This window comes from Carassius auratus, chromosome 9 (assembly GCF_003368295.1).
Source record: "Carassius auratus strain Wakin chromosome 9, ASM336829v1, whole genome shotgun sequence".
NCBI lineage: Eukaryota > Metazoa > Chordata > Actinopteri > Cypriniformes > Cyprinidae > Carassius > Carassius auratus.
Genome location: NC_039251.1, coordinates 21,901,400 through 21,917,382, shown reverse-complemented (window position 1 = coordinate 21,917,382; position 15,983 = coordinate 21,901,400). Strand labels below are relative to the sequence as shown.

At 38.1% G+C, this 15,983-nt stretch overlaps 1 protein-coding gene across 1 annotated transcript; it reads right to left on the bottom strand.

Moving 5' to 3' along the window:
• Window positions 1-529: 529 nt before the first annotated feature.
• Window positions 530-3,624, bottom strand: slc10a2 (solute carrier family 10 member 2). The gene is made up of 6 exons (XM_026272025.1): window positions 3,036-3,624; window positions 2,411-2,529; window positions 2,232-2,320; window positions 1,965-2,140; window positions 1,659-1,816; window positions 530-1,543 (listed from the first exon to the last, which is right to left on the bottom strand). Exons 1-6 carry the CDS (start codon window positions 3,416-3,418, stop codon window positions 1,371-1,373), a joined length of 1,098 nt encoding a protein of 365 aa, XP_026127810.1. The 5' UTR covers window positions 3,419-3,624; the 3' UTR covers window positions 530-1,370.
• Between the last annotated feature and the right edge of the window lie 12,359 nt (window positions 3,625-15,983).

Genomic DNA, 15,983 nt, shown 5'->3' with positions numbered 1-15,983 from the left:
TTGCAACTACATATCTACTAACTCTGAGTAGACTCTTAGGTTTCTGTTTGCAAATTATATTAATGTGTGATTAATGTATGAGGGCTTAAAGGAAAGCTGAATCATCATTTGTTATTCAATGTCTTGTCTTATATCGATATTAAAATGACACAATGGAAATCAATAGGCAACATTATTCATCAAAATATCTTCTTTTGTGTTCCACAGAAGCACAAAAGTCATACTATTTTGGAACAACATGGATGTGAGCAAATGATGACAGAATTCTCTTTTAGGTTAAAGTTCTGAAAGAACATTTAGCCATTCTGAGCTGATTATTATTTAACATAATTTTATCAAATTCCAACAATTTGTAATATTTATTGGACGAAGGCTAATGAAACCTTAGCTGATTTAAGAGCAATCTCATAAGAATTCCCCTTTATGGAGGGTATAACACATGCCCAACATAATCAGCTTCTGGTGTAGTAAAAAAAAAAAATACAAATCATGACATTTAAAAAATGCTAGGATCAAGATCTGACAACACTTTTTGAATATTCATTTTTTTTATTTATGGTGTTTTGCATATAAATATAACCAACAAAATAAAAAAGGGAAACGCACTGCATGAAATGCCAGTTTGACAGTTTTGAGAGCTTGTAAGCAATGTAATTTAAAGCTTAATTTGAAATAATTTGTGCTTGACCAGGGGAGTTCTCGCACTCTCTCCCCACAACTTTGTTACACTTCTTTCCTGCCCCCAGACTAGAAAGTAGGAACATAAAAAAAACCCATAGAAATCCCTACTGTTTTGATCCCCATTTATGTAGAAAAGTACCATTGCTCAAATATGGTTAAAAGTTTACAATTTCAGTATACATTTTCTGTATTATACACATTTTAAAAAGAAAAACATTAGAAGTCCATTACAATGATCTGTATACAAAAAAAACATTTAAATAAATTAGCTTACATTCCACCTACTAGACATATGTAATATATGTTTCCTTAAATTATTAAATATTTCACTTTTATTACATTGGTGTTAGAATTACTAGCATTTTTAGGACATTTGAAAAGACTCAGCGTATTTCAGTAAATATGCTGAAACTAAGGTATTTGAACTGAAATTTGCAGACCAAAGAAAAAACATAACACATAATACTCAGACAAAATACAGTGTTGCGTTAGTAAACCTGTCAGCATACGCATCGTAAAAAACTTGTTTGAAATATTTTTATATAATGTGGGAAAGTGCATCCACTTGTCTTGACGGGTTGAGTTTATCCATACTCTGGTTGAGCTTGAATAGCATATTCAAAGTTCCTTGCCCTAGAAGGTCGGTGCTGACCGCTCTGGTCAAACAGGCTAGCAGAATAAAGCTTTGCTCACAACTTTGTACCTTTGTCCTTATTCTCAGTGTTGCTATTCTCATCACAGTTGAAGCCACCATTCTCCAAGGTGTAATTCTCCTTATCCTGATCCTCAACTGTGCTCCGTGCGCCTTCCCCATCCTCCTCTTCCGATGTCCCTCGCCTACAGCGCTTCATTGAGTGATAAACTGCAAATACATAAAGGGACATCATGATTTAAAGTAAAATGAATGATATGATTTCCAAAACAAATAATCATATTCCCAGTGAGTAAATGCAGAGTGAACAAGAGTTTCTTCTTACGTCCTATCGCAATCCCAGCTACAACCAGTTGGAAGATACTGTAGATTAAGGGGAAAGCGAACATGAGCTCAAGCTCCGCAGGACTGAAGGACAGCTGGGTAATAGTACTGGCCAGCTGGGAGTTCTGCATGCCTGTTTCTAAAGCGATGGTGCGGCACCTGCAACACATTCGTGAGAAATAAACCATCACAAAGTGTTTTTCTAAATACTTTTTGCCAGATTTATTGATCCCTTACAGGATGTTCTCTAACTGTTCCAACAAACCATCTAATGCCTTGTGGAATGACAAAATTGACAGATTATGACCTGTTCCAAGGTTGTCCCACAAAGCGTGCCAGGAGAAAGCCCAAACTAAAGCCAATAACTGGATAAATGGTACCGATGATCCAAAGTGAAGGAGCAATAGTCCATGAGGACTGATACAAAACACCACCTATGACTGCAATGATGACGATTAAGAGGATTCCTACCACAGATCCCACCTATAAATACAAAACAAAGCACACGTGAAGCTACATTGAATGCATAAGAGTTTACAATATTAAACACGCAAACACACAAAAAAAAACTTACCTTGAGGATCTTTTTGGCTGCTTTGGGCCACCTGTGTTTTGTGTACATCCCAATACAGACAGGCACAAGTAAAGACACTAGTGTGATTCCTGTAAAAATCATCAGCAACATAAGACTTAAGACTTAATATATACATAAGACGTAAAATCATGAGAACAGGTAATTTGAGGCTGGTTTACCGATGCTGTTGTAAGGGATCTGGATAGCATCGCCTGAAGTCCAGACTGTGGTGTAGATGAACAGACAAAGAGGCATCATTCCCAGAGCCAGAATTGAAGAACATGCTGTCATGCTGATGCTATAGGTGGCAGAAATCAGCATTTAGTTGTGCTCTAAAAATTCTCATTCTGTCTTTATAAAAATGCATAAATGGATTAAGATAAATCTAATCAATTTGCAAGTGCTGTTGAAATAATTTGGGTCTAGTTATGCAAAAGGAAAACAAAGTATTTTAAAACTTTCTCAGATATACTATAAATTACAACTTCTGTATTATTTTACTTACTATTATACTAAAATACTTAACACAAAAATATTACAAAATAAAGAACCTGAAAATGATTTTGAAATTCTACATAATTTTAGAAACAAGTTCCATCTATAAATATAATTTACTAAGCAGATAAAATATCAAACAATCTAGTTCAGCCTAGTAGACGTTTTATGCAAACTATTAAGTAAATCTACAAAAGATACTTTTACATTTATTTAAAACCAAAGAGCTGGTGTTTACAAAATCTAGAAAGCCTTCAGTGTTACAAGAAACATAATGATATCAAAAAGTGAACAGATTGATAGTCTTACCTTAGGTCCATGTCTCCATCAAGCCAGTAGCAGAACACATTGGAGCTGGAACCTCCAGGGCAACAGCCCATGACTATGATAACTATAGCTTGGACTGGAAGCACGTCAAAAATCATAGAAAGCGCAAAGGCTGTGAAAGGCATGATGCCAAACTGGCACAGGAAACCAATGATAATACCCCAGGGCCTGCGGATGTGCTTCCAGAGCTTTCTTGCTTCAACAGTGCAACCCATTGAAAACATGACCAAAGCCAGCATGATGGTAAGCGTGGTGCTCATCACCAAGTTGAGGATGTCATTGAACGGATCATAGGGCACCAGACAGGACGTGCCCGTGCAGATGGTGGCATTTACGGGGCAGACGGGTTCTGGTTGCTCGCACATGTTGACAAAAGTGATTTTAAATGAAGTGGTGATGATATAAAAGTAGGATCCTGTAGGGAAGATGGTTATAGATTCCAATCGAAAGGTTTCTTCTTTGAGAAAATGAGCTAAGATTACAGATTGTTTCTATACATTTTCTGAAACACCTTCTTTTCCCCTTCAGTTCCCTCTTTCCTGCAATCCAGGGTCACAAAAAGTGAACTTTTACCTGTCTCTAAGAGCTTTAATATATGTCTGTGGTCTATAAAATTCAGAGAAAAAAAAAAAAAAAAAGTGTTGAAAAATAATTAACTTGCTGCAAATGTTTTATGGGGTCAGTGTCCAAATACCAACACATAAAAGAAAGAGAGAAAAAAATGTTGAAACCAATTGGCGAAACCAATTGTGGTTAAGTTTAGACACAATAAATGCAATTGCACCATCCTGCCATTTTATAACACTGTGGCACTTAAATTTTATTGTTTTTCTCCAGGTATGGCCCTGTACCATCACCACACCCACTTTGTCTAAGTGGAGAAGACAGGATGCCTACCTGACCCAAAACTGTATGTGCGTCATATGAAAAAAAAAAAGTCATAAACTGTATGATTCTTTTTAAAGGACCCTTTATAGATATAGGAGACGATAGGAATGCATGATACCTCACTCACTTTTCTTTCAATACAAAAATGCACACACACATACAGTATACCTGTACCTTTGGTCACAGCATTAAATAAAAATAACTACATAAACAGTATAACATCTGTAAGCACACTTAGGTGCAAAGTACATTGATGGAATTGGTACGTACTGCTCTAACAGGGTATGTAAAAAATAAAAACATAAAAACATTAGCTTGTTTAAGGCTCTTTCAGCTGAAGGTCCCTTTTAATTGCTTAATTCTATGTCCCAATTGTAACTTTAAAAAAGGTCTGATTGGTATTCAACCTTGCAACCTTCAACCTTACCTTAAATACCAAGCAGTTATTACAATAAGAGATGAATAATCTCTTAATCTTTTAAGATAATGAAAATTCTAAACATTTTCAACTTTGATTTCTAAAGGGAAAAAATGTATTAAAAATCCCATTATTTGAAAATAAATAATATGAATAATAATAACAATAATATGAATAACAATAATAAACACTTCCTGAATATGTATGTAGAATACTTGGCAAATTTAATGGATTTTAGTGTATAAGCAGCAATTGAAAAACCAGCTGTGATATGCTTTAATCAATGATAATGACCTTCTATGCAATAAAAATGTTAAACCTTGGGTGAAATGGCACCCCCCACCCCTTACCACAATTAATCTAGGAAGAGTAATGTCCAGAAAGTGTATAACATAGACCATAACACACCAGGTTTACAACAAACAAGGGAGAGATCAAATTCAAGAAATCTTTTTGTTATCCATTCACTGGGTTTTACCCATTCACTGGGATTTAGGCACACTCACGACTGTTTAGCGTTAAACTGTAGATTGCCTGTTAAATGTGCTACAAAACACCTGAGCCGATACATCCCAGAGAACTGGACTGAACTGCAAGTAAAAAGAAGGAGAGAGAGAGAAAACAAGCTATGTGTCTATATGTTATAATGTATGCTACTTATCACCTTATCTGTAAAAAAGTGACTTCCTGTATTGACACACAAAGCAAATGCAACTGTTTCCAGAACTCCTAACCTTATCTTATCAGCAAGCTGATAACCATCTGATCACATTAAAAGAGAGAACCTTTCTCGTTTTTATAAAATTCCAGGCCAGATGCACTGATATATCTGTCTAACAGGATTTATCTTATTGCTGGTGATGATCAAGAGTACCTCAGCTGCACACTCACATAAAACTTAAAGAAGTGACGAAGGATGAGTGTGCATTATAAACTCATCACCGCTCATATGCACATCAGAAATATGGCATGTGGAATATCTTATTACATTCCAGTGACGCCGTAATTTTGTAACAATCCATGAAATGGCTGATGAGGCCGAAATGCAGACACCCACGGCAGTGTCACTTTCAGCAGCTATTACTCAGTAAACATTTCTTAATCTTATTACAAAAGAGAGTGTGTGTCTGCACATCTCACTTTACTAGAAATGGCTGTGGGAAATGTGTGCTGGTTTGATCTTTAATAAAGTCCTGAAGCTGTAGAGCAAGAGCCAATAAAGTACCCAATCGGGTTTTGTCTATTTTAGTTAACACCAGCTAAAACATGACAGAGAGAAAACAAAGGTTATAAAAGACAATAAACTCATTTGGGAACACAAAGAGGGAGAAATCTTTGAAACAAGTACTTTTGGCTTTGTTCACACTGTAATCAATATATATGTATATATACAGTGCTGCTTGCTTGTTTGTGAACCCTTTAGAATTGTCTATATTTCTGCATAAATATAATCCAAATATAGATGAGATGAAAATATACCCTTTGTCATTTATTTATTCAGGAATCCAATATTACATATCTGTGAGCGGCAAAAATATGTGAATCTCTTAGCTGTCAATTTGAAGGTGAAATTAGAATCCATCTGTTCAGAGGTGTTTTTAATCAGTGAGATGAGGGTATCAGTGCAGGGATCTCTCAAAGTCTGATCATGATTCATGTTGAAGAAGTGTTATCATCATACAGAAAAGAGTTGCTGTTGTTCATCGGGCTAGAAAAGGTTACAAAGTCATCTCTAAAGAGATTGGACTCCACCAATCCACGTTAAGACAGAGTGTGTACAAATGGAGGAGATTCAAGGCTGTTAACCTCCCCATGATTGACTGACCAGCAAAGAACACTCTAAAAGCAGGACATGTAAAAGTCCACTAGGTTTCAAAAGACTGCAGGTTAACTTCTAAGCAACTAAAGGTTAATTAAAGGTTAATGATTATGAGCCCATCGTCGGGAGAACACTGAACCACCATGGTGTTTCCATGGCAGAGTCGCAAGAAGAAAGCCAATGCTCTCCAAAAAGACATTGCTGCCCATTTGTAGTTTGACCATGTGGACAAGCCAGAGGAATACTGGAGAAATGTTTTGTGGATGGATGAGACCAAAATAGAATCTATCTACTGTATATATCTATCTATCAAATGCATTGTTTCCAATGAAAAGACAATGAAAAAGTAATTTTGGTTTTGTTCACACTGTAATAAATTCAGATTTCTTTAAAACTCCTTCATTAGGACTGACTCTCCTCATAGGTATTTTACAAGAAATTATTATTATTTTTATTTCAGTCAGTGACTACATCTGTTGCCGTATTAAAACCAGAGGCCTCGAAACACATTGTCAAGATACTTTCTCTTGCGCTCACTGTCAAAAGTACACAGTGAATTTTTGTATTTAAAAAAATCTGACTTTGAATGGAATTGAAATCAATGTGTTTTGGATCACGCTTGTTGTTGTGGTGTTTTTTTTTTTTTTTTTTTTTTTTGCTGTTATTTCCTACAAATAAATATATATATATTAACTATCTTAAACTAAACGTAAAATTGTAAAAATTTAAATTCACAAAGTCATAAGATTTAATTAAATAACAATTAATTACTATTCTAGGTCTAATCTATGTCTAATCACACTTTAGCCAGGTTACCTCAAAAATCTAGGTTTTCTACACAGTGTTAACCCTGGTTCTTAAATAAAACAAGAACTGTTGAGGAGGTGAATAAGAAGAAGAAGAAGTGTTTTAGCTTATTTTGATGCCTTTTATTTGAGGCCTTCTGATTGCAAACCACTGATCTAGCAGAGATGTTGATAACAGCATACTGTATAGTACTCTATCGACCTCTGTTGAACAGTCACAGTAAGAGCATAAGAGACAAACTCACCAGCTAAGGTGAATTGAACTCCTCACACATCTTCACAGCAACTAAATCTTCCTTCTGCAGACCTGCACCTCCATCCACCAGCAAGAACGTCCTCCAGGACACATAAATGAGGCTGAGAGCCCTTATGAAACAAAAATATATTGCAATATATTGGAAAATATCATGTAATATATAGGCATATATTCTTATATATATTTATATTTTTCCAATATATTGCAATATATTAAAAGCGGCAATCATTTGTATATTTTGCAATATATTATATAATATATGTATCATCAATATATTATTAAATGTATTCAAATATATTAAATATTAGAAAATAAAAAGGGAAAATGATATATTACAATATATCACAATATATTTTAAGAAATATATTGGTAAATATATTTTCCTTTTGTAAGGGAGTAAGTCATTTCTGAGCATGGAGGACTGAACGGCAGAGAACATCCATGACATACAGACTCACCCAGGGCCGTGCACAGACCTTTGGAGGGGCAGGTGCTCAAAGTATAAACGGGGCACATGGAACAAGGTTTTAAATGGCGCTGTTCAAAATATCAATACAGCTATATATTGTGATGCATTCCTTGCGGATTCACGTATTGATATGGATGGTTATGTATTGATACAGCAGCAAATGCTTTGAAGCAAAGAAACAATAGAGAAGACAATTTTAAGTTTAAAATAATAACAGCTCTGGGATTATAAACTGAAATGTCTTAAATTGTCCCAACCTGATGGCTTTTTCTTCTCTGTTTCAGCATGAATCTATTATTTTAACCATCACTACTACTCTTGCACCTAATCAATAAGTCCACCTTAAATATTGATACTAAACATAAAAAACTGATCCACTGGAATATAGTGATTAATATTATTATTACTGTTGTAGTTGTTATTGTCTACAATTGAACACCTTTGCAACGTAAACAAATGACAGGCTACATTTGTTATTCATATCCTTCACACTGCACTTTGATGTCAGGTATATCATGCATTTTTTTATTGACATTGATATTTTTACATTTATTTCTAGAGATATATTATTGAGTTTAAAGGCTAAAGTGGTCTTGCTGTTGTAAACACTGTTGCTATTGTAGAAAAAAATATATATATATATTTGCGTCACATTTAAAATATAATTATATAATTAATTCCTGAATTTTTATAATGATAATTCAGAGAATGAGAAAATCTTAATAATCCTTACCAGTGTTTTGATAATTATTTTTAAGGCACTCAACGTGTTAAAAAAATAAATAAGTACTGTAATATAATAAAAGTTTAGTCAAATAACATAAAAAAGACCAGACCCCTCGATGCCTGTGAAACCTTTCTCCCTCAAACAGCACGCTAGTGTTACTACTACAGGCTACACACAGCAACTTATCTGCATGTTCTCACATCATATCGTTCTTGTAAAATAATAATAAGTAAATAAACATCAAATTCACTTAGCTGAGAATGAAACACCACTTACCAGCTGCCACGGTTCTGAAAATACAATTAAAAATGCGCGTGCTATGGAGCCAGAAGAGTCTCAATAAAGATAAATGCACACACTACAGTCACATATGCACACATAGGATTCATACATGCACACACATAATTCATAAATACACACGCAGGATACACAAATGCACACAAAATTCACAAATGCACACACAAAATTTAAAAAGCACAGAAGATTTACAAATGCATACAAAATTCAGAAATGCACACAAAATTCAGAAATACACACACAATTTAGAAATGCAAACAACATTTACAAATGCACTCAAGATTCACAAATGCACAGGACAAGATTCAGAAATGTATTTCTGATGCACACACACATATATCTTGATTTACAAACTGCTTGCGGTCTGTGAACTTCACTGCATTTGTGTGTGAATTTTGAGACTCCCTTGACTTGGCTCCACACACAAATGCCTTTTTTTAAACAGGGAATGATCTGCAACCAATCAGATATCTCCCTTGTTTTAGCCAATCACAAGAATGCACCCCACGTGGGGGATTGTTTACTTATAAGCCAATCAGCGAACGACTCACTTTCCTCACGCAGCGAACGACTCACTTTCCTCAGCGAACGACTCACTTACCTCACACAGCCAGCGACCCACTTTGCGCAGCGAACGACTCACTATCCTCATGAGTCACCCAGCGAGCGACTCACTTTCCTCACCCAGCGAGCGACTCACTTTCCTCACGAGTCACGCAGCGAACGACTCACTTTCCTCACCCAGCGAGCGACTCACTTTCCTCACGAGTCACGCAGCGAACGACTCACTTTCCTCACCCAGCGAGCGACTCACTATCCTCACCCAGCGAGCGACTCACTTTCCTCACCCAGCGAACGACTCACTTTCCTCACCCAGCGAGCGACTCACTTTCCTCACCCAGCGAGCGACTCACTTTCCTCACGAGTCACGCAGCGAACGACTCACTTTCCTCACGAGTCACGCAGCGAACGACTCACTTTCCTCACCCAGCGAGCGACTCACTTTCCTCACCCAACGAGCGTCTCACTATCCTCACCCAGCGAGCGACTCACTTTCCTCACCCAGCGAACGACTCACTTTCCTCACCCAGCGAGCGACTCACTTTCCTCACCCAGCGAGCGACTCACTTTCCTCACGAGTCACGCAGCGAGCGACTCACTTTCCTCACCCAGCGAGCGACTCACTTTCCTCACGAGTCACGCAGCGAACGACTCACTTTCCTCACCCAGCGAGCGACTCACTTTCCTCACCCAGCGAGCGACTCACTTTCCTCACCCAGCGAGCGACTCACTTTCCTCACGAGTCACGCAGCGAACGACTCACTTTCCTCACCCAGCGAGCGACTCACTTTCCTCAGCGAACGACTCACTTTCCTCACGCAGCGAACGACTCACTTTCCTCACCCAGCGAGCGACTCACTTTCCTCACCCAGCGAGCGACTCACTATCCTCACCCAGCGAGCGACTCACTTTCCTCACCCAGCGAGCGACTCACTTTCCTCACCCAGCGAACGACTCACTTTCCTCACCCAGCGAGCGACTCACTTTCCTCACCCAGCGAGCGACTCACTTTCCTCACCCAGCGAGCGACTCACTTTCCTCACCCAGCGAGCGACTCACTTTCCTCACCCAGCGAGCGACTCACTTTCCTCACGAGTCACGCAGCGAACGACTCACTTTCCTCACCCAGCGAACGACTCACTTTCCTCACCCAGCGAACGACTCACTTTCCTCACCCAGCGAGCGACTCACTTTCCTCACCCAGCGAGCGACTCACTTTCCTCACGAGTCACGCAGCGAACGACTCACTTTCCTCACCCAGCGAGCGACTCACTTTCCTCACCCAGCGAACGACTCACTTTCCTCACCCAGCGAGCGACTCACTTTCCTCACCCAGCGAGCGACTCACTTTCCTCACCCAGCGAGCGACTCACTTTCCTCACCCAGCGAGCGACTCACTTTCCTCACCCAGCGAGCGACTCACTTTCCTCACGAGTCACGCAGCGAACGACTCACTTTCCTCACCCAGCGAACGACTCACTTTCCTCACGCAGCGAGCGACTCACTTTCCTCACGAGTCACGCAGCGAACGACTCACTTTCCTCACCCAGCGAGCGACTCACTTTCCTCAGCGAACGACTCACTTTCCTCACGCAGCGAACGACTCACTTTCCTCACGAGTCACGCAGCGAACGACTCACTTTCCTCACCCAGCGAGCGACTCACTTTCCTCAGCGAACGATTCACTTTCCTCAAGCAGCGAAGTTGAGCGAACGATTCACTTTCCTCACGCAGCGATCAACTCACTTTCCGAAGCGAACGACAGCCGGAGACCCACTTTTCGCAGCCAGAGAGCCACTTTCCTCTCGCAGCGGACCACTGACTCTCTCTTCATGTAGGGACTGAATATTATAATTAAAGTGACTTCTATATTGCATCCAAAAGAATATTTAGATATATTTAAATATTCATAAAGGTTTAAACATTTTTTTTTATTTTTTACTTTCATTAAAATATTTCAATAAAATGAAATAATTGCCTATTGCAAATTTATGAATCCATGGTTAACTTTTTTTCTGCAGTCACTGGGCTATATGTATTGAGACATTTTTAAATTTATATTTAGTAAAAAATAATAAAAAATAAACCTGAATTGTAATCTAAACATCTGTATTTTCATACAATTTAATACAATTGCTGTGTGAACACGTTCATGTGATTGGCTTATAAGTAAACAATCCCCCCACATGGGGTGCATTCTTGTGATTGGCTAAAAGAAGGGAGATATCTGATTGGTTGCTGATCATTCCCTGTTTAAAAAAAGGCATTTGTGTGTCTAACCAAGTCAAGGGAGTCTCAAAATTCACACACAAATGCAGTGAAGTTCACAGACCGCAAGCAGTTTGTGAATCAAGATATATGTGTGTGTGCATCAGAAATACATTTGTGAATCTTGTCCTGTGCATTTGTGAATCTTGAGTGCATTTGTAAATGTTGTTTGCATTTCTGAATTGTGTGTGTATTTCTGAATTTTGTGTGCATTTCTGAATTTTGTATGCATTTGTGAATCTTCTGTGCTTTTTAAATTTTGTGTGTGCATTTGTGAATTTTGTGCGCATTTGTGCATCTTGTGTGTGTATTTATGAATCATGTGTGTGCATCTATGAATCCTGTGTGTGCATATGTGACTGTAGTGTGTGCATTTATCTTTATTGAGACTCTTCTGGCTCCATACGTGCGGCCTGAAGAATTTTCCCGGTCAGGTGAAAGGTCATCATATTGGTCATTTATTTACGACTAAATTATTATTAATAAATTGTAATAATATTATGATTGGGCGCTGGCAGGCATTCACAAAAGGGTATGTTATTACAAAAAAAAATTCGAGGAAATTTTGCTTTGACAAAAGGGCACTTTTGGGGCAAAGGAGCAGGTGCTCAAGTGAACCGGTTCTTTCGGACAATTCGATCAAATAAACCATTTGAAAAAAAAAAAAAAAACGGTTCACCGGTTCTTTTGCGCTCGATGTAATGTCATTAGCGATGACTGCCCTTAATTCAAGCCTTCAGTTTACACGCGCTTATAACATAAGCACAGAATCAGTTCAGAATCAATCACCAAAAGAATCAGTTCGGTTCAGACGAGCTGTGAGTCAGTCTGCTTCACACTGAATCACACATGCGCATTATCATCAGCTCCTCGGTTCTCGACGAATCAGACGCGTCTGACAGAAACGGTTCTCAATGAGCGCTTGAGAACTCCTGACCTGATATTTAGATATACTATTCTTCAATAAATATATTTGTTTGACAGGGAAGCTGTGCGCAAACAGGAATATATATTATTTAAAAAATAAAATAAAAAAACACCCCAGAAAAAAGGGCACTTTCTCTCCAGGAATAAAAAGGGCAGGTGCTCAAGCCCCCTTTGATGTCTATGTGTGCACGTGCCTGGACTCACCGGAGTTTTAGAGCCCCGCACATCTACCTCTGGTGCAAGAGAGAACAAGGCATGGATGAGAGATTTCCCCACAAGACTTCTGCCCATAAAACACACCTGCAATACAAAAAAGCACTCAACGCAAACTTGAGACACACTTTAAAATGTCTAGTGCAGTGGTTCTCAACCAGAGGTCCAACGGAGGATCTCTCGAATTATTTAAAATAAATATTATAAATGTAATTACACGTTTCCTCTGAGACCTCCAGTACGGTCCCGTATTCCCCCGTGGGACTTGGTTGTGGTATCAGAGGCTCTCTGCAAAACTCCATTCGAGCCAATTCAAGATATTTCAGATAGACATCTGACCCTTAAGACTGCCCTGTTACTGGCGATTATGTCTCTAAAGAGAGTTGGAGACCTTCAGGCCCCCTCGGTGACCCCTAACTGCCTAGACTTTGCCCCTGGTATGGCCAAAGCATTCTTATATCCTCAAGCGGGTTATGTTCCTAAAGTTCCCTCTGTTACACCACAGCCACAATCGTACTGCAGGCCTTCTGTCCTCCTTCCTTTCGGGAGCGAGACTAGCAGAAGCTAAACTGTATGTGTCCAGTGCGAGCAATTGTTTGTTCGCTACGGTCCTCCTAAAAAGGGTTCCTATGCCTCTAAGCAGACCCTTAGTCGTTGGATAGTCGAGGCTATCAACGTCTCCTATGAGTCCTCTGGTCTTCCCCTTCCTTTGGGAGCCAAGGCTCACTCTACTCGGAGTATGGCCGCCTCTAAGGCCTTTCTAGCAGGCGTGTCCATCTTGGACATCTGCAACGCTGTGGGATGGTCCACGCCTCTACATTTGCCAGATTTTACAATCTTGATATGCGAGCCGCTCCTGGCTCTTCTGTCCTCTTGCCTCAGCTGTGCTCTTCGGATACACACTAGGCAAGGGTTTGGTAGTCTGGCAGCGTTGGCACATCGTTCCCCAAAAGTGCTCGAGTTCCTGAAGAGGAACGTCCTTCCTGGTCGCTACTTCACCCCGGCTGTGATGTCACACTCTTCCATTGGACTGACTGCACACGATATTCAGAGTTGCTCTTGCCAAAGGCATTCCCCAAAAGCGATCGACGCAATGTCTCATTCCTTCAAGGAACTAGGGTTACATTTGTAACATAGGGACGTTTTTCATAATTATATTACTTGTAGAAAAACTTTAAACACAATTGTACACTGTTAAAAAATTACTGTAAATTTTACAGTAAAATACTGGCAGCAGGGTTGCCAGCCAGTTACTGTAAATTTTACAGTAGTCGTACTGTAATTTAATTTACAGATTTTTACTGTATTCTCAATTACAGTAAAATTCTGTAAATTAAATTACAGTAAGACTACTGTAAAATTTACAGTAACTGGCTGGCAACCCTGCTGCCAGTATTTTACTGTAAAATTTACAGTAATTTTTAATATTTTGTATACTGCATTTTTACAAAAAATATATTATATACTGCATTAATACATTGTATATGGCATTTAACAATTATTTAAATAGCAAATGCACACATTCAAGTAGTTTACTGTGCAAAGCAATTCTTTGAAAAAAAGTATCTGTGTATTTGCTATATTTAAAGTATGTAAAATAATAGCATACAATATATTTTCTCTATTGCTGACTTTAACTGCATAAAGTGTTATATAATGCATAACTTAATTCACCAAAAAATACAAAAAATAACATTTTTAAAATCTAAAAAAAAAACAGGTCAAAATGTTATATATCACTTTCAAATTAACATAAAAAATGACATAAAAAGTATATTATTTTGAACATTTTTATTTATTTTAAAATTATTTCATTTTTTTAAATGGATTTGAAATTTTGGCATGATTTCTTTTTTATTACTTGGAACATATTGGCCATCATGGACCTAGACACAAAGAAATATTCAAACTGCGTTATAACCGAAACATGACCAACATGGTCATATTAAAGCAGTTCACCCAAAAGTGAAAATTCTGTCATTTCTCACCCTCATGTCATTCCACACCCTTAAGACCTTTGTTCATCTTCACAACACACATTAAGATATTTTTTATAAAACCTGATGGCCCAGTGATGCCTACATTGCTAGCAAGATTATTTCCTTTTCCAATGCCCAGAAAGGTACTAAAAACATATTTAAAACAGTTTATGTGACTACAGTGGTTCAACCTTAGTGTAATGAAGCAATGAAAATACTTTTTGTGTGCCAAAAAACAAAATAATGACTATTCAACATCTCGTGATGGATGACACTGCTTCATGAAGCTTCGAAGCTTTATTAATCTTTCAGTTCAAATCAGAGCATATCAAACTGCCAAAGTCACATGATTTCAGTAAATGAGGCTTCGTTATGTCATAAGTGTTTTGAAATTTCAATGGTTCATGTGACTTTTGCAGTTTGATACACGTTCTGAGCAAATGATTTGAAACAAAAGATTTGTAAAGCTTCTAAGCTTCATGAAGCACTGTTTTGAGACCGCCCATCACTAGATATGGTTGAATAAAATCGTTGTTTTGGGGGGTTGGCAAAAAAAGTATTCTTGTCGCTTTATAATATTTAGGTTGAACAACTGTAGTCACATGAATTTAAATGTTTTAGAGGCTTTCTGGGCATTGAAAAAAAAAATGATCTTGCTAGAAATGCAGGCTTCACTGAGCCACATCTTAATGTGTGTTGTGAGGATGAACGAAGATCTTACGGGTGTGGAACGACATAAGTAATTATTGACTTAATTTTCATTTTTGGGTGAACTAATCCTTTAAAAACCACAAAGACATTTTCAGATAGAAAGAATAGACCAATATTGCCAAACAAGTCATACAAAAAAAAGTGATGCATGACTGACCGGAAGGAGCTGAGCACTTGCAGAAGTCATACAAACTTTCCATCAAACAGATAAAAATCAACCAAATAACAATTATGCTCCAGATGAAGTTCAATCCCAGGATTCAAAGTGTGACTAGAAATATTGAAAAGAGCAAAGAGGACAATACATTAGTTATATTACAAAACATAATAATACTTTCAGAAACAAATAGGGGGAGGACAGATACAGTTAGTGACAGATACAGGGATGAGAGGTACAGTCAGAGAGAGACAGAGGGATGGGAGGTACAGTCAAAGGCAGATAGAGAACAATAAAAGGAAGACGCAATCTTGGTGTGTGTGTATCCTTACATTTCAGAAATTCCATTGGAATTTGCACAGAAGAGTGGCAACATGTGGGTTGACTGCCACACATTTTCTTCTGTATCACTTGTCCTGTTTTTATTTCGATGG